At 40.4% G+C, this 20567-nt stretch overlaps 1 protein-coding gene across 2 annotated transcripts in view; it reads right to left on the reverse strand.

Annotated features, from left to right (window-relative positions):
- bms1 (BMS1 ribosome biogenesis factor) overlaps positions 1-20567 on the reverse strand; it is a 57185-nt gene that overhangs the window by 17116 nt on the left and 19502 nt on the right. For both annotated transcript variants that reach the window (XM_077625536.1, XM_077625535.1), the window contains exons 12-20: positions 20294-20454; positions 20141-20222; positions 14298-14377; positions 13719-13901; positions 4238-4426; positions 3978-4158; positions 2739-2797; positions 1501-1623; positions 1189-1336 (exon numbers count right to left, since the gene is read on the reverse strand). In XM_077625536.1, coding sequence (XP_077481662.1) covers positions 1189-1336; positions 1501-1623; positions 2739-2797; positions 3978-4158; positions 4238-4426; positions 13719-13901; positions 14298-14377; positions 20141-20222; positions 20294-20454 — 1206 coding nt within the window. The remainder of the gene's footprint in view (positions 1-1188; positions 1337-1500; positions 1624-2738; positions 2798-3977; positions 4159-4237; positions 4427-13718; positions 13902-14297; positions 14378-20140; positions 20223-20293; positions 20455-20567) is intronic.

The raw sequence follows: 20567 nt of genomic DNA on the forward strand, positions 1-20567 counted from the left end.
GCCGTATATGGCCCGCGGGCCGAGGTTGAAAAACTTGTACACACACGATCCGGGGGCGTGGCGAGCGCGCGAATCCCATTTCGGTGAAACCTCCATTCGGTGGAACGTCCATTTGGCGACCTGTCCGTCTGTCAAACGTCCGTCGGCGAAACGTCTTTAGGCGAATCATCCGAGTACCATATATATACTGTATATATATATATTTACACTGTGCTGTCCCTTATCAAATAAAATCAATCAACAACAATGATGAAAATTAAGATTTACTGCACAGGTTATTGAGAGCTTTAGTCCAAAGTCAGGTAATGCCTCCGTCAGTCGAGAGGCATTGGCTCATCAATGGAATCTTCAGGGGGTGTCGTAGGATCGGCAGGAGGAGCTTCTGTTAGAGGTTGTCGGCGCACAAGATGGTGATGGGGACTTGTGAGACCCATTTATTTTTTGTACAAATATGGTTTTGTACAAGGACTTGACGCCGTTGGGACAATTGCCATATTCGATGGCTCTGACCATGTTGTCATCAATCCAAAACAGCTGGAATGAGCTCGCCATCTTCTTCGGCAGTGTTTTCTTCCTTGTCTTCTTTGAGTTAAGTGTGCCATTCCTGCAGTCCACTTGCAAGTTTCAGCACGAATTTTGACATTACAATTTTTGACTTTAGATACCCAATGCACTTAAGCTGTGAAGTGGGAAAGGATGACTGACTATCAGAGTTGTGGCTAACCTAAGTCCTAACTATCAAATTCAGATAAGTACACTCATCACATATGGGTCCATTAAGTAACATCCCATTCATAATCAATAGAGCTCAAAATGATTTCTACACAGAATTCTATACAGTAATACCATGACATACGAGTGTCCAAACCTACAAGAAATTTGAGATACGAGGAAAGTTCCGAGCAAATTTTTTCTTTGAATACCCCCCGTCCCAAACTGCTCGGAGTTAGTTCTATTTTCGGCTAAGAGTGACAGCCTCAGCCCAGTGCCCGCCATTTTACTTCTTCGGAGCTGAGTTGAGTGACAGACCCCTGTGACCGTCATTTTTCTCAGTGGCGAGCGGGAGACAGGGAAGTGTCTAACGCTTGCGAGTTTTTTCTGAACATTTTTGATTTGGATACTTAATATAAAATAATGCAATAGAAGCCGCAAAGTGGTGAAAGATGACAGTAAGGACACATAACTCACCACTCATAAGTAGTCTGTCCTCAAATGTGGCTCTATAGGATCCTGAAGGTGTCGACAAAGCTTTCTTGATTTGACCCCTGATGCCAGACACTGTTCTTATAGAGGCTCCTTCAAATTTGGCCACCTCCAGTACAGTATTGAACATGCCCTGCATACATAGACACAATAGAGGCAGCACTTCTCCCAAGATGAAAAGCAGCCAACTAAAATCTTTCCAAAGTGATAATTAGTTCTCTTATTTCATACTTTGGTGGGACAGGGCATAATATTTGAAAATAGAGATCAACAACAGAGATAGTTAAAATGTCCTACCTTAATGAAACATGTGTTCTTAAAGATCTTATAAGGGTAGCCTATGAGTTTGAGCTTCTTCACAACAGTCACCGACTTATCTAGGTCCAGGATGACTCCTGTTGCTGCAATACGGAAATTGGCCTGCAGGGAAGGGGCAATACATTTAGTGAAAATAAATGTTGCAGCCAAAAGAGTGAGGCTTCAATATTTTGGGTGAAATTTTAGGTTGAGTTAAAATGCTATTCGACCTGCACAGTTGAATGTAACAGCAATTCTAGATCAAACTGAAAATATAACAGTCGAGTCATGAATCAAATGCCAATTGTAAATAGTTCCGTTCAATTAATTGTTAGCGAAGTTGTGAGTGGCTCTCGAGCAGTGTGTTGACGTCCTCCGCTGTCATGTCTGAGAAACCTCCAGTGGCTACCAACCGAGCCAGCTTCACGGCCTTATCAGGCTTGGCGTAGCCTTCCGCAGCGAGGTGATGTTCCCAATGCGAAATGTGCCACATTTCAGGAAAAGGCAAGATGTCATCCTTCTCTGCCTTTTATATTATTCAGGGGGTCATTTTTCTGCGGTGAAAATTCTACAGTGAAATTTCTTATACGGCGCCGAGTTGGGTGTCGGTGCCCTGGCGGCGCCATTTTTCATCACCTGCCGCCAAGTGGTGAAGGATGACATTATGGTTATATTATCTGAAACACTGCATAATCCAATATAGTGTGTGCATGTAGTAATTGTCCTTACACCCAAAATGCTTTGCTTTACTATTACATTTTCTGATCATTATTATTTTCATATTATTGTATGTTTGCTATAGATCGAAATTAAGTCTGTTTTACTTCTCACTTTTCCGTCATTTAAATAATGTCGCCATGTTGTTTAGTGCATTGTGGGATCCAGGAAATGCGCGTATTAAAGAAAGTGGTATTGGGTCTTAATAAAATTTAAAACCGACAGACTACGGTCGTGATAACATTATGCGTTTTAAGACTACCTAAAACAAACAACTTCAAAAATAAGACAAAAAGAGTTTGTCTACAACTCAGAGATTCTGAACTCAGCTTCCCCCATGTTTTCAGCACTTTTTACCCAAATAGATTTCATGTATTTAAAAGAAAAATCTCAAAATGATTTTCCAATATCTTTAAACATTTGAACTTGGTTTAAATATGTTTCTGACCAGGTGTATTTTTCGGCTTCCAAACTGTATATTTAGTTGGTATTCCGAGTAGAGACATGACAACATTACTTACTTTAAATCCTGCCACTGATTGGAGAGCCAGGAATCCAGTTCCCTGTGGTGTAATGGGACCTTTAGAAGGGGAAAAAAGTGAGAATGTAGTAGTAATAATAAAAGCAAAAATTATGCAGTATGTTTGATACATCATTTTATAAAGCACTTTTGGCCCACAATAAAATTAGCTGAGATGTGTGCAATCCCTGCCCTCCGCTTGCAAGTTTCAGCACGAATTTTGACATGATTAAAATTTTTGACTTTAGATACCCAATGCACTTAAGCCGCGACTGTATAAGAGTTGTGGCTAAGTCCTAACTATCGAATTCAGTTAAGTACACTCCTCACATAATGGCTCGTATGTCAAGGTATTACTGTATTGACTTTTTTTTATACTTAATATAAAAAAACCGCGATGTTCTGAAGCCATGAAGGATCACAGAATTGATTATTAAAATATTTTGGGGTTGTAAATTAAAATAAATCTGGCACCAAACGCATCCTGACAATTGTTTGGCATTCCTTCTCTAATGTTGGTGTTTGCAAATATTGGGCACCCCTGTTCAATTTAGAGAAAATTTTAAACTTTTAAGTGCGCCCTATAAGTGTGAAAATACGGTAACTGTCTTAGTTCCAGTTACTCTTACTAAAGGATAGCCGGTCCAGATATATACTTTTTTTTTTATAACTGATCAGGTCGGTCGGTACACTGATTCTGTTTAATCAATCAGAAAAATAAATCATTAATATAATTGGAATTTATCCTTGTGTAGTCTTTGCTACGTCTGTTTAAAATAATTTCTTGTTCACTTATAAAAAGGAAACATTAATTCATTTTCCATACAGCTTATTCTCACGAGTAGCGGGAGGGAGATGCTAGACCCAACCAATCACAGGGCACAAGGAAACTGCCAACCATTCACACTCACACTGATACCTAGTGTTCAACCAACGTTACATTCATGTTTTGGGATGTGGGAGGTAACCAGAGTACCTGGAGAAAACCCACACAAGCCCGGAAGATAATGCAAACTACACAAAAAGATTGGAACCAACCAAGGGTGGAACCCTCAATCTCAGAACTGCGAGGCCGACACCTTAACCACTCGCCACCAGGCCGCAAGAAAGCAACAAAATTATTTATTTTATAAAACCGATCATAAGATTCTTTGACTATGAATGAAAGTAATTGTTGCAGTTTGACCAAAAGACAGACTATTTTTAGTTCCCCCTGCTTTATGGTATCATTAGAACCTACCCCAAATAGAGGCACCACAGTGCATGTGCTGTGGTGTGTATTTAAGAAGACGGTGTCTGCCATTGTGATCTTCAATATGGTAAAGGGGCATGGTCTGGAAGCGACGCCACCCTAGGGATATGATGAGCGGGTCTCGTGTCTTCAAAATGCGATTATACCAGCGGTGTTTTTTAAATCTCATCTACAAGAGACACATGAAGAAATGTAAGAGAAGGAAAAATGTTGTCTTAATATAAATAAAAATATTCAATCCCAGATACCTGGAGGTATCCAGCAATCCCCTCATTGGAGCCCAAACCACCAAGAATGATGGGGTAGTGAGGATCAAAGTTGGTGACAAACTCAGAAGGTAGAGAGGTCACCTCCAACCTGACATACATTCCTGGCCGGAAGCCTTCATACTGGACTCTTGTATCATCATTCAGATCCTCAAATTCCATCTTGTTCAGCTGTGGACAAATAAAATGTATGATAAGTTTCAGAAATAGAAATGACATACATTGCTAACTATTGGTTGACACGTCCTGGGCAAAATTGGGAAGTACCGTATTTTTGGTCGACGGACGTTTGGTCGAGCGGACGTTTGGTCGAGCGGACGCTTGGTCGAGCGGACGCTACGTCGAGCGGACGTTACGTCGAACGGACGTTTGGTCGACGGATTCGCCGCCGGACATTTCGTCGAACGGACGTTTGGTCGACGGATTCGCCGCCGGACATTTCGTCGAACGGACGTTTGGTCGACGGATTCGCCGCCGGACATTTCGTTGAACGGACGTTTGGTCGACGGATTCGCCGCCGGACATTTTGTCGAACGGACAATTCGTCGCCGGATTCCCTCGCTCTCAAAATTATATTCATGAGAGAGAGAGTTTACTGTGAAAAGCGATCAACCAGGTAATCTCTCGCTCTCAAAATTATAATCATGACAGAGAGTGAGTTTGTATTTGCATTTAAAATGTGAGAGCATTATCTAAATATCTAATATCAAAATTATCAATAAGTTGCGTATTTTTGGCGTGTGTGTACATGTTATTCGTCGCCGGATTTGCTCGCTCTCAAAATTATAATCATGAGAGAGAGACTTTGTAAATGTCAGACCATTAATATCTAATATCAAAATTATCAATAAGTTGCGTATTATTGGCATGTGTGTACATGTTTTTCAAACTACGGCCCGTAAGGCTTTTTAATCCGGCCCGCCGACGTTGTCCAAATTATAGTAAAAATCAATGACCTCATTCATTTCCCTTTGCCCTGCAATACCCTCGTTTCCCCGATAGATGACACACTAGTCTAGACTTTTGTTGGTGTAACTTGGAGAACATTATGCCGCTCATCACTCTCAATTTAAAGACTGCTTTCTTTCGTTGAATAATAACATGTTCTTAATGTTGAAAGTAAATTTGAAAAAACATTTTCACCTTCAATTGTGTCTTTTTTCGTACATTTCAATCCCCAGGTTTGATAAATTACATTGCGTGTCCAAATGCTGTCAAATTTTAGTATCCATTCTAGTCCGCAAGTCAAAAAGTTTGCCCACCCCTGGTGTAGACAAACTTGCCTCTTTTATACTATTATTGTCCCAAATTAAACACTATCGATAAGCTGCCATTGACGGCGGTAGACGTCCGATTCATGTGACTGAGGTGCAGATGCTATTTCTGTTATGAGAGCTCCATCAAGTGGATACATAACATAATATAATATATAACTAGTGTTTTATGCAGTGCTCTGTTGGGGATGCAGGAGCACGGAGAGGGACAGGAACAGGCTGGGCTGAATAAGCTGGTCAGGAGGGCCAGCTCTGTTCTGGGCTGTCCTTTGGAATCTGTGGAGAAAGTGGGAGAGCGGAGGATGCTGACCAGGATAATGTCCATCATGGACAGCACCTCCCACCCCCTGCATGAGTCTGTGGAGTCTCTCCAAAGCTCTTTCAGCAATAGACTGCTGCACCCTCATTGCAGGAAGGAGCGCTTCCGCAGATCCTTCCTCCCATCAGCTGTCAGGCTCTTTAACAAAAAAATGGCTGTGTTAAGACCTACCGTATGCATGCACATCTATATGTATGTGTGTATATATATATACACACATACATATACACACACACACATATACATATATATATATATATATATATATACACACACACACACACACATACATATATATATATATGTATGTGTGTGTGTGTATATATATATATATATATATATATATATATATTTATATATTAACCCACTTATTACCCATCTATTTATGTCTAAAATGCCTTTCCTATTTTTGCATCCTCACCCCCTTGCTACCGTGACAACGAAATTTCCCGAATACGGGATGAATAAAGTTATCCAACAGTCAACATGAATTGGACGTCTACCGCCGTCAATGGCAGCCGGACATTCGGGTGCCATTGACGGCAGTAGACGTCCGATTCATGTTGACTGAGGTGCAGATGCTATTTCTGTTATGAGAGCTCCATCAAATGGAGTGGTAAATTGAGAGTGATGAGCATAATGTTCTCCAAGTTACACTCCAACAAAGGTCTGGACTAGTGCGTCATCTATCGGGGAAACGAGGGTATTGCAGGGCAAAGGGAAATGAATGAGGTCATTGATTTTTACTATAATTTGGACAACGTCGGGGGGCCGTAGTTTGAAAAACATGTATACACACGCCAATACGAGCGAATCCGGGAGCGAGCAAGAGAATCCGGCGACGAATAACATGTACACACGCCAATATGTCTAACTTATAACTATGCCTTTTCTTGCTACTGTCACAATGAAATTTCCCGAATACGGGATGAATAAAGTTATCCAATCCAATCCAATAATACGCAAGTTATTGATAATTTTCATCTATTGATCTATTCCCATGTTCCACTGCATAATTGATGGCTTGAAGTTTGAACTGAGCTTCGTAAGCGTGGCTCCTTGTATTATTCATTTTTGGGGGGCATTAGAAACCAAACTGAAACTGTTTTGCAATAAAGCACATGCCCACACTATATACTGGTACCTGGTAGGGGCGTGTTTTTATCGCTTCTTACACACACACCCTCTGCATGCCTTACCCCACCCACGTCCGCCTTTTCTATGCCTTACCCCACCCACGTCCGCCTTTTCTATGCCTGACCCCACCCACGTCTGCCTTCTCTCTATAAGAGGCGTGCCGGCCAGAAGTGCCCTCAGTCAGGCTTTGGAGCGCGGAGCATATACACGGCGCTCCGCATTATAAGGCGCCCTGTCTATTTTGGAGAAAATTTAAGACTTTTTAGTGCACCTTATAGTCATGAAAATACGGTATATATATTTTTTTACTTCAGTGCTGAGTTCTAGTAGCAAGCGGAGGACAGGGGAGTAGCTTCCGCTTGCGTGTTTTAGCGTGGATTTTCACATTTTTATGAACAGATACAAAATCTACTTCACAGAACATGAGTCTTGGGGTACTGCAAGGGTCAGTGCTAGGTCCACTGATCTTCAGTCTGTTCATAAATTATTTGTCAAGCTGTTGTCCTTTGATTGTCACATGCCAAAGATGCCGTTCTATGTCCATGCGAAAAAACAAAAAAAAACAAGCTGCACAGGAACTGACAGATGCAATGACAAGCGTGTACAGACGCTCCCCTACTTACGAACATTCAACTTACGAACAACGGTACATACGAGCATGTCTGCAAATTGCGTTTAAGTCCAAAAATGTTCGCAAGTCCAATTTTGTATTTCGCCTTTTTCGGAGTAGTACTTCTTTCCGCCGCTAATACCGACGCCTGGCGCTGTGAGAGCTCAGCTCACCCAGCATCTACCTTCTTCTTCGTTGCAATGCGGAAGTGCGTGAATGTATCTCCAGTGTGCAAAGAACCTTTTTCATTTGTATCATTAAATATCTCATGCATCCAATATTGAATATGGTTAGTAAAAAGCTAAAGGCTTCTATTGAGGGAGTTGCAAGGAAGAGGCAAGCCATTTCATTTGAAACGAGTGGCAATAATAACGAAGCTTGATGCGCGTGAGAGTGGTGAGTGTTGCACGGGCATTGAATCGTTCGACCGTCAGTACCATTTATAAACAGAAAGATCGAGCAGCAGGACCCAAATATTGAACGTTGCACAAAGTTTGCAAATCAATTGAATGATGCCATACAGTGCTACCGCATAATTTATGATGAAAAAAGAAGAAAACTGCAATTGTCATTAGGTCGCTTCTTTTGGCCAGTTTCTAATACATAAATCTCTCTCTCTCTCTACAGTACTGTACATATTCTCTCCATTTTATTAAATGTTTTTTTTCTTCAGTACAAACCAATGCGTGTTACTTATACAAGCCTTAAACATACAAATGCACTTATATAAACCTTCAATATACTCATATCGGCCTTAAACATAAATTTAATACAAAATATAGCACTGAATCAACTTACAAACAAATTCAACTTATGAACAATCGCTCGGAACCAATTGCGTTCGTAAGTAGGAGAGCGTCTGTATAACTAGCTTGAAAAATCCCAACTGCATTTAAACACATCTAAGACTGTCTGCATGTACTTCTCAAAAAGATCGACAACTGACAGTGACCCCAACGTTTTTTTCCGAGGTACAACAATCAATGTAGTCCAAAAAATTAAATACCTAGGAACCACTCTAGACCACGTGGCAAACCGATTCCACCGAGGGCCGCAGTGGGTCCTGTTCTTTGTTCCAACCGATCCAGTGCCGACATTTTAACCAATCAGGTGTGTTTTAAAATAAGTAGCACCTGACTTTAATTAACTGATTACACTTGCAAAAGGTATCCTCTTGTTGAGTTGGAATGAAAACCATTGCTCACGGCATACCAGTGTGCTGCGGCACAGTGGTTGGGAAACTCATAAATATTGATATTACTTCACATGCTAAAGGTGTAGCATGCCATTGCGGCTTAAATGAACACTGTAGCGTTCTTTTGTACTTGATTCAGCTGGTAGGAACCACCCTGTTAATGTTAATGGGTTCCGCCGTGCGGTTAAGAGGGAGACACATGGAAGTGAACAAACTTTCCCTCTCTAGTTGCACGCATGTTGTTGCATGCGAGAGCTATATATGCTGTGAAAAAAAAGGTTTCTCGTAATATATATATAATAAATTTAAAAAAGGAACCCGGGAAGAATTTACGACACAGAGAGGGCCGTGAAGTTGGCATGATGAAAGGACGTCAACACAATAACGACACAAGCGGAAGCCACTGACTTCCGCTTGCACCTAAGAAAATGGAGGAAGACAGAGAACTGTCACTCAATTAAGCACAGAGAAAAAAAATGGCGGACAGCGGGCGGTGGCCGTCATTTTTATCTGAAAATAGTGCTTTCTTAGCAGCCACGAGCCTCTGCGAGGGTGGAATCTTATCAGAAATGCGAGCCCCGGGTGACGATACCGAAAATAGAGGCCTTTGGGCGGCTGAGATGGCTGGACGCTGCGGCGGAGCAGACGGTGGAATTTCCCAAAAATGTTTCCAAGTGCAATCTCCGGGAGACGTTACGGCGGACGCCATCGCCCTTATCTGAAAATAGAGCCATTTGGGTGGCGAGGATGGCTGGATGAACAGAAGAGCAACGTGGAATTTGAGATTGCATTTAAGTCCGGGCAGCGGGCTGATGTCGTCTCACTTTTTTGTTTTTTCCCAAGATGGCGCCACTCTGTCGGTAGCTCCGTCTGCTCTAGCTCGTTTTCTGTGTTTTACAGCTCTCTATCTTTTTTAATTACATTTTAATATTCTGAATACTTTCCTTTGTACCGTATTGACTCGCATATAAGCCGCTTTTGTCGGACAAAAAAATGACAGAATCAAGGGTACGGCTTATATCCACATAAAACCACGACATGCACCGGAACTGTTTACGCCGCCATGGCGCCGTGCCGTCATGACGCAAGCGAATGTGGCGGCTACGGTCATTTATTTCAAAATACAGAAAAGATGAACAGATAAAATGCTAAACAAAATTTATTTTGACGTCCATGAAAGAAATTAATGAAAAAAACGTATCTTGCATAAAACGCGAAACGTTCCCGTCCGTCACTGCTCACTCGGGGCACGGCAATCTTAGCGAGGTCGGGGCGCGGCCATCTATATTTTTATCGCCAGATGCAAGTAGCCTTGTTTTTTAAATCAAACAAAAATCCACCTTGATTTTTTTCGTTATATTTCTTGTTCGAAAGTGACAACTATTGGAGTAATGTGAACGATCGAAAGAATTGAGATATTTTAACATTAGAAGCAATATGGCTGCCACATCTTAAACTTCTGGTAAGAAAATTGTAATTTCTGTAATTAGAAAGCATCAGGTTCTCATCAAGATAGACTTGTTTATTTTTTCAAATTGGATAATTTGATATTTTGACAAAGACGGGCATATTAAGTTCCTTATGATATTGACCCTAATAATGTGCTTTTGATTCAAACAGTATCTCAGAAATACCACTTCTGATGATTTTTCTTAAGATTTTACCTTCAAAGTAACACATTTGTACTTCCTATTAAAAACATGAATATGGAGGTGAAAATTGGGAATCAGGGGGGTGGCTTATATGTGAGAAATTGTCAAATTCTAAAATTTCAAGGCAACTTTCAGGGTGCGGCTTATACGCACGGATGGCTTATATGCGAGTAAATACGGTACTTTACTTTATACTTTTTACTTTAATACTTTTACAACTTTCTTTGTTCTTTTAGCTTAGTTTCTTTCTGCTAGTTCTTTTTTTGAACGATTCAGCCATGCCTCCACTGTCATATGCACGGGATCAGCTGCGAACAATACAACAGAAAGAGTAACACCTCGATGCCGCTGGAAATCCAGAGCTGGACAAAAGTGCCGGGAGAAGAAGTCACACTTCAGACCAAGCATTCAATCTATTATTATGGGGAACGTGAGATCTCTCCAAATTAAGATGGAAGAGCTATTGGCGCTTACCAGGCCACAGCGGGAGTATCGTGAGTGTTGTACTCTGTTACTGTTGATTCTTCAGCTCCAGACTACTGAGGGACTGTGCAGATAAGCTTAGGAGAGTGAGTCTGCATATTTTCAACGTCAGTCTCAGTCTGCAGAAGGTCCTCACCTTGTGGAAGTCTTCTTTTGTGTGGTTCCAGTTTTATCTAGCTCTACAATGTCTTTTCCTGTCTGTATCAGTTCTTGCTACTGCAACAAAGTGACATTTTTTTCCAAGATGGCGCCACTCAAATTGCAGCCGGTAGCAGTATCTTTTTATAGTTTTTCTATCTTTTTAATTACCGCAATTACTCGAATATAACACGCAGATTTTTGCTATATAATTAATTCCAATAGTTGGGGGTGCGTGTTATAATCAATAACTAAAATAAATTACAAATTTTCGATCGAAAAAAGCATTGTCAAACTCACTTTGACGCACGGATTTTACGTCATCTCGTAAAGCCGACGCACGGATTTTACGTCATCTCGTAAAGCCGACGCACGGATTTTACGTCATCTCCTAAAGCCGACGCACGGATTTTACGTCATCTCCTAAAGCCGATCGAAAATCGGAAAGCCGAGACCACCACTGCCCCCCTCTAGCCTCGTACTCGTCTCAGTTCACCCTCTCTCAGTTCAGTGTTATAATCAATAACTAAAATAAATTACAAATTTTCGATCGAAAAAAGCATTGTCAAACTCACTTTGACGCACGGATTTTACGTCATCTCGTAAAGCCAATCGGATGATGTGTTGTGGGAGGAAGAGGAAGTGGATGAAGGAAGCGTGTACGTTGATAGGATTCTCAACGAACAGATGTATGAGGAGACGGATGAGAGGACAGACAAAGAGAGAGAGGAATATCTGCAGAGACTATTTAAAGATTCTGATTTGGACTCTTCATTTGAAGGATTCTAATGAATAAATTTGTTTGAACAAAACAATCGTGAAACGAAGAAAAAAAGGTAAGATTTCTGATTTTCGTCAGCGGGAAATTTTAGGTGGGCACTATATTCGATTACTGCGTTTTTCCAGATGTTTTTGGCCCAAAATTACCTGCGTGTTATTTTCGAGTGCGCGTTATATTCGAGTAATTACGGTACATTTTAATATTTCTTAATACTTTATTTTTTACTTTGTACTCAATACCTTTTTAATGTTTTCACGACCTTTACGACTCCACTCCACCCGCCGTGTGTGAGAGGCAGTCATTGTTCTATTATCTTAGTTTCTTTACGCTAGTCCTGGACGTTTTTTGGAACCATTCTAATCTAATAATAATAATAATCGGACATAGGCCATGTCGTCATTACCACAACACAAAAGCCTACTTGTCATCACACGCAGAAACCGTGTGACGAAATTGATGGTGCTTCTCCATAAGCTACGTTTAATCGGCAAAAGACCTAAGGCCATGCAGAAAGTGATTAACACTGCCCAGAGGATTGTCAGCTGCTCTCTGCCCTCACTTGAAGACATTGCCAGCCCTCGTTACCTCAGCAGAGCCAAGAACATCATAGGGGACCCTTACCACCCTGGTCACAATCTGTTCCAGCTGCTGCCCTCTGGCAGACGCTATAGGTCCCACAAAGCTCGGACAAATAGGCTTAAGGACAGTTTTTTCCCCACATCCATCAGACATCTAAACTCGCGCTAACATAACACACATTCCCTTCTGCGGTATATGAATAGATGTTTGGTTGGTGATCTGCCTCCTACTAGCTGACTTGAAGTAAGGTAAGTGGAAGACAGGATGACAGATCCCCTCGTCCGACCCTGTCCCTACCTTATACGCTGACAGTGCCCTTACTTGTGCTGTCGAGTGTACTGATTTTAATGTTGTTATTTTCCATTTCTGTCATTTCTCTTCCTTAAAGGGGGAGTGAAAAGCCGCATTTGTTTCACCCTTACTACCCCATTGTTTCACTTTCACATTGATTCTGGAGCGCCGTTAATGGCGAATCGGCAGGGAGCCTGGTTGTATTGTAAATGTATGTATGTATTATGTCATAACCGTCCAGTTGGGCTGTACCTGGAATGCATCTTGTTGTACAATGTACAGTAATCCCTCGAATATCACGTTTAATGTAGACTAGACATGGCCACGATAATTGAAAAAATGTGAAGTAGGGTCACTCCTATTAAAAAAAATATATATATTTATTTAAGATTCCATTGATGATCCAATGCCTCTCGAATCTGACGAAAAAGACTAGGACTAAAGCTACCAATAACCTGTTTTCGTAATTTGTTTTAAATCAAGCTGAGAGGAACAATTTTCACTGTGAATACAGCACTTAAAGCATCTGCAATTATTTATATAGATTATGTTTAGATATTAATACATAATTATTTTCCTATGCTTACAGATCTAATATTTAATAAACACACATCTAGATAATTGTACTTGTGTACTTGTATTTCTGTACAGGCACGAAAACATGTAATATGGTAGTAATAATAGGGGTGATCCTACTTTGAGTTTTTTCGATTATTGTGGCTACGTCTGGTCCACAATACTCGCGATATTCGAGGGATTACTGTATAATAGAGCCATGTTGTCAAAAAAATGGTGCAAAGAAAATCTTCTAGGGAAGACTGAACGGAATTTATTGACAACGTGAGAAAGAAAGAAAATATAGTGGTGTGTTTAATTGGGAAGACAAATTACTTTGTTTGATGACTTTTCTTTTCCAAAATAGGCTACTATCTACTGATTAATCCATAAAAAATCTAAACATTAGTCTCAGTCAAACAAATAACATTTGGCAAATGTGTAAATACCTCTGCCTGTTTCTGCATCTCTTCCTTCAGATCGTCAAAGTATGTGGCATTTTCATCATCGTACTCTGCATCAAATCTCTCTTTTAGCCTGCGCTTTTTATCCAAACGTTTGTTTTTCTGAATTTCATTCTCATCCACCTTCATTGGTATCTCTTCAGTGTCCTCATCATCACTCTCACTATTCTGTTGGGCACAAACAAAATAGACCATTCATTCATTGATAAAATGTAATGTAGAAAAATATTTAAGACAGAAATGTTACCCTCCTAAAAAGTCATGCAATTGAATCCTTAAAAAGAAAACTTAACACTGTATAATACTGCTTTACTATTCTAGAAAGGCTTGGCAAAGAATGTTTAATTCATAATAACTGATTGGTTGCCATTGTCTGAGATAAATGTTAATTTTAACTGGGAGTGCTAGCAGTGCCACTGAAGGGGAGTCAATTTGGAGAGGCTGGTAGTTTTGGACCACTCCTAGCCCTGCTAGGAAAAATGGGCCAGACGGGTACCGCCCTCCCTTGCAACTAGTGAGTGAAACAGTTCTGTGTTTTGTCTGTGAGAAATAGACTAAACATACCTTGGTTTTATTCTGGGTCTCACTTTCACCTCTGTGGACTTTGCCTGTTTCTAGGTCTTCAAAATCTCCAAACATTTCGTCTACAAGACCAAAGTTTATGTTATTAATAAGATTAAAAATCACAAGTACAAAAATATTCCATTTGTTTTACAGTATACAAAATTTGGAAGCAACAGCCTTTGGCTGTTGATTTTAAACTATTCCACAAAGGGCCGCAGTGGGTGCAGGTTTTCATTCCAACCCAAAAAGGGGACACCTTCTCACCAATCTGATGCCTACAAGTGCAATCAGGGGATTGCAGTCAGGTGCTTCTTGTTTTCTGCAGAAATATCATAGGTTAAAGTGTCTGTGCTGGATCGGATGGAACAAAAACCTACACCCAAAGCAGCCCTTGAAGACCGGTTTGCCCACCCCTAATTTAAAATCAAAACTTGATCAGCATTAATACGGAGTTTGATTTCATTTTGCAGGAAAATGTGAAAGTAAAATGAGGAAAGAAGAGACTTCAACTGCATGACACTTTCCACCCATTCTACCCAAACTCACCCAATACAGCTCTGCAGTCCGTTTAGAAGCTAATACAATATTCACCACTAACTTGCTGCAATGCTCTGGTGTTTTTTTTAATTACTATCACAATTTTACACTGTGCAATACCTATTTTGAAAATTGTATATATAATTCAGATTGTATTTTTCCTCAGGTAATTTTTAAAGATTGCCCAAGGGCAATCCAAGTTAGACTCCTCTACTTTAAAATTGAGTGAGATGGCAACGTTCCCTTTCTTTGCCATTTCAAGAAATTGCAGCTTTCTGGCGATTGTCATCATTCTCTGTTGCCATTTAGACGTAGTAACAACACGCTTGCAAGGAATAACAGGCGTGAAACAATCTGAATTGCGTGATAGATGGACACTAACTGAGCGTGGACAGGAGCAATGTTAACATATATTGTAACAACAACAAAGGAGTCGCCAGCTCTGTAAGGTTTTTAATCATTTATTTGGAATTCAAAAACAATAAATCTATTAACTGTGCCGCTTGTCTCTTTTCCCTCAATCCCTCCCCCTCTGCCCACACCCATCGTGCGCTTCAGAACAGTAGGAAAATACAACTTCAACATTAGAACCCAATATTTTAAGACACTCACTGAGCATGGAGAGATGACTGTACCTTGGACACTAACTGAGCGCGGAGAGGAACAAGGAGGTAAATTCATATTATTGAGGTATATGCTATAAAATGTATTTAAAAACACCCTATAAGCTAGCGGACACCAGGGTAGGCAGTGAGCTTGATATCAACTTTGTAATATTGTTCCTACAGTATGAACATTTTATACATGTCTGTTCTCTTTTGAATTATTACAAATAAAATTCCCCCAGACCTGCGACTTATCCTCCAGTGTGACTTGTTTTTTTATCCTTTTCATTTAGTGGACTTGTAGCCCAAAAAATATCGTATACATTTACTTAATCAAAGCGCAATGAATGAAAAGCTCTAATTTCATTGCATTCATACCTGAATAATTACAATGAGGGGTTACATGTATTACAGCATATATAGTCAAGGACTGCAAGTATTAGATTTGCCTGCCTGTATTTGTGCAACAAGCAAGAATAGGAAAGAATTCCCCCTAGAGAGCTTCAACAACTGGATCCCCCAGTTCCCAACCTTTTATTGAATGTTGTGGAAAGAAAAGGCAGGGCTGCCAACTACTCCCAAATTTCAGGAGTTTCTCTGGAAATGCAACGCAAACTCCGGGACTCCAGACGACCTCCCTAAACTCCGGAAATTCCTCCAAATTTTCACTTTTTTTTTTTGAAGCAACCATTTCGGAAAAGTAACAAATTTATAATTTGAATCCCTCAAAATTCACACCTTCACTACGGCTTCCGCCATCTTAATTCATAAAAGTGCGACTTCAGCATGACACGTTGGAATTATTGACTATAAAAAGCACGTAGAAGGACCCAAACATAAAGATAAACTTATTTTCATTATGCTGTATTTTTTTAATAGTTTGCAAAAAATGTAAAACAGACCTGGGCAATTAATTCCACAAAGGGCCGCAGTGGGTGCAGGTTTTCGTTCCAACCCATAAGAGGAAACCTTTCCACCAATCAGGTATCTTAGAAGTATAAATAAATGTATTGTAGTCAGGTGCTTCTTGTTTCAGCAGAAATATAATTAGTTAAACAGTCTGTGCTGGATCGGTTAGAACCAAAACCTGCACCCACAGCGGCCCTCGAGGACTCCATTGCCCAGGTCTGATGTAAAAACATGATAATAAAAGTTTGATTTAAATTGTCATGTTTATTTTTTTTTTACATTTTATATGGATTTTGTGTGAATTGCATTCACTCCGGTAATGGGACAAGGGTAGTCCTGAAATAGGGTCGAGGGCGGTTGGCAGCTCTGAATGTAACACAGTATTAGGTTTGTTAGTTTCACATTTATTATATATTTGCTCACAATGAAATAATCAACGGGAAGGTCGGTCCTCTATCCAGCTGGACTTATCAAAGTTGACTTCTCACACGGATCCGGGAGGACTCCAAATTGTTTTGAAACCTCGACTTCTCACGGGTACTCCAGTTTACTCCCACAAAGCAAAATTATGGATGCTAGACTGGTTGAACACTCTAAATTCCCCTGATTATGAGTGTGAGCGTGGATGATTGTCTGTCTTTTTGTGTTTTTGATTGGCTGGCCACCAAGATATAATCTATCAATCAAATATCAAGGTGGAAAATGATTTGGAAATTAGAAATTGATTTCTGAAATCGCCAATAGGCCAGTCGGGGATGGCTGGCCACCAAGATATAATTTATCAATCAAATATTAAGGTGGAAAAGGGTTGGGAAATTTGAAATTGATTTCTGAAATCACCAATAAGCCTTTCGGGGATGGCGGTGGCAGATTAGGACAAAAACAAAAAAGAAAGAAAAAGAATTTCGCCAAATGAAATTTTTGACGAGAATGCAGCAGCAGTACTCCACATTTGAAACTTAACGTAGAGAAACAAATAATCTGATCTGCGGAATGGGAAATTTAGGAACACTGAGGAAAAAACAAAAAACAAATTGGTACCTCAGCTTACTTGGGTGAGCTGCTTTTAAAAAAGCTAGCTTGAGTCATGAGAAGTCCTATGTCTCGACAGGGGGGATGGTGGCCTCGGTACGGTGCCACTACACAACTTATAGGGTTAAGTTGGTTGCAGAGCATGCTTAACCTGTGCTCGGCATATCTGTGCACAATTTGAAATTCCAAAGAACCATTCATTTATAGTGATAATGGCACCCAAATTGTGTTAACAAAATAGTTGGCTGGATGGACAAAAGGTTCCATATTTCGTTATGAAATCACTGCCTACATAACGAGTTCAACAGGACAACAACATATGGAAATCCTATTTAGTAGACCATATAAAACGCCATTATTCACTGCACGATTGGAACTGGATGATGAGGCTAATCAGGCTGACTACATAAAAAGAAAAATCTTTAAGAAAACCCCTTCAAATTGGGTTAGCAAAAGGAGACTGTGCTTCTAAACAGGAAACGGACTGGACCAACGGTGGTGACAGGCGCCTGGGTGCTCAACCTGCAGTATAAAGAAGAAGCTCTAGCATGCCAAGAAGGGGATGTGGAGCCACCTTTTGCACTGTAAGAAGGTTCCCTCAGTTGAAACGTTTGAGGAGACGGGTAAGATAAACTTTCTGACCCAATAAAATGCAACCACTCCAATATTAATTGGAAATAACTTTGTATATTCGTTTTGTTGTCTCCATATGGATTCAACGGTTCAAACGTTTCAATTGAGACTAAACCTTCTTACAAAGGGTTAAAACAAACGACCAGACGAGGGAAAATGCGATCGGATATAACATCTCCCTCAATCACCATTCTTTGGGGAAAGTATTTTACAAAAGAAAAAAGTGTCCTGCTTGTCAAGAAAAGGAAAAAATATAGAAACGGTGTCTATCCTGTTACGGAAGCAGTGAATGACAAGTCAATTTTTCCACTGTGCTATCTTTACTTGTTTGAACCTTACAGGGCATGGTCTGAATCTGGGTGCGGTAGATGAACATGGTGTGCCCATTGTCCAAGACAAACGGTCTCACTGATTCCACATTTTGGCTTATGGTGGTGAAGTGGGGCAAACAAATTATATAACTTCTGTCAAAAAAGAAACAGGACTATGTGCTTTGGTTTCACTGTTTTTTTTTACCAGTATCTGTTTTAGAGTGGAGGGGATACAATTGGCGGCCCGGAATTTCGGTGCGGCGACTGGCCTCTCTGGACGACGTTGAGCCTCATCGAGGGATGGCGATCCGACTTATGGGTTGGTTTGCCAAATTGCAGCGGGAGTCTATTTTTCTTTGGGTTACGCCAAATAAAAATATGAATAGGGTGAACAACATCCATTACAGTGTCCAAAAAGAAATTGGATTTGCAATGAAGGAACAGCTGGCAGCCACCAGTCTCACTTTCCAGGACCGCAAAGCGGTTAATATGCTTCTGACGATTGATGTGCTCTTGATGGAGCAGGGGGCGTATGCAACGTTTGAAAATGTTGCACTCAACAACACGTCCCCCAATGGGTCCCTAACCTGAGCCGTTGAAGGCCTGACCCTGAAACGAAGAGGCACTCTGGAGTGGAACTGTCCACCTTCTGGCAGACTGGTGGGATAAGGCCTTCGGCAAATGTAAAAATTGGCTTTCACCGGGGTGATATCAATAGCTGTTTTGGCTAATACTTTGACAATGTGTGAGTGTTGTCCTATCCCCTGCTTACGCTCTTTGCTAGACCGACTTGTGGTTGGTGCAGTTGCCCTAACAAATTCCAAATTGCAGGGATTGTATCTGCTTATTAGACAGCCTACTGGTGATAACATTGATGTCCAGGATTATGCAAATTATCAAAATGAGTTGACCGAGAATGATTTTGCTCTTCCTTTTTCAGGCCAGATATGCAAGTAAGGTGAATTCGGGTAAAGATCGAGACAACGGACTTCCCAAGTGTATTTGTATTTGCCATAAAATGAATTAATAGAATAAAGCCGAAAGGAGTTTTTTAAGGAGATTATGTACAAATATATAATAACAGGGGGGAATGTTAGGTTTATTGGTCTCACATTTATTATATATTTGCTCGCAATGAAATAATCAACAGGAAGGTCGCTCCTCTATCCAGCTGGATTTATCAGAGTTGACTTCTCACACGGATCCGGGAGGACTCCAAATTGTTTTGAAACCTCAACTTCTCACACGGTCGCAAGCAAGGTTGTTTTGACTTGGACTTCGCCCCAGGTGGCGATACCGCTCGCCCTCCGAAGGGACGTGCAATTGTTTGGATTTCTGACCTTAATTGTTTTGAATAGATGCTTGCTTGTTTGTCAACTCAGGAAAATAAATGGGCAGGAGAGGATTCAATTCCTGAGAATGATCTAGGACGAGGACGAGTCAGAATCGATTCTCTCTTGCAAGAAAAGCTGGATATGCGTCAGATGTCTTTCTTATCTTAAGGTGTATCTGGAAATATCTATTGGTGAACCTATCACACAGTAACCATAAATGTGTTGCAGCAATAAAATCGCAAATTAGTTTTTTTAAATAACAGTAGAGCATATCAGTATGAAGATTAAATATCTTGTCTTTATAAATTATTTTATGAACAAAGTGCTTATCAAGTTGTAGGGGTTGCAGCAGACGCATGTCTAAGAAAACTTGAACTGTTCCCATTTATGGTTCAGCTAATTAATGTGTTTCTGAACATCCAACTAGTTATGAAAATGAAAACATTGTCTACAAATGTCAATTTTTCTACGTTTCTATTTACCATTCTCCTTAATAAGTGTGGCGGCATCTTGGCTGTCCTCCCATTTCCCTGTTACAAAGCAATCCCTTATGGAATTCAGCATCTGTAGGGCAAGATAAAAAGAAATGTTTTAACCTTCTCCACCTTGCCTATTTAGACGTGATAAAACAATACCTCTTCAAGATCCCAGTTATGTGAAGAATCAGGCTTAAAATGGGAGCAATCAAGAGAATTCGCCTGAAAGCTTCTACTCTTCTGAGGGCGGTTGACGCGAAAGAGTCCTCCCAACTCCTCCTCATCACAGTCATTGTTGTCACACTCCTCTTTTGCCTCAGCTATTACAAAGAGCCAGCAGTTGGTGAAAACAGCAAAAACAGAGTGCAAAACCATATATACATATTTACGCACACAAACACACAAAATATATACACATAAATATATATACACA

Source organism: Stigmatopora argus, chromosome 18 (assembly GCF_051989625.1).
Source record: "Stigmatopora argus isolate UIUO_Sarg chromosome 18, RoL_Sarg_1.0, whole genome shotgun sequence".
Lineage (NCBI taxonomy): Eukaryota > Metazoa > Chordata > Actinopteri > Syngnathiformes > Syngnathidae > Stigmatopora > Stigmatopora argus.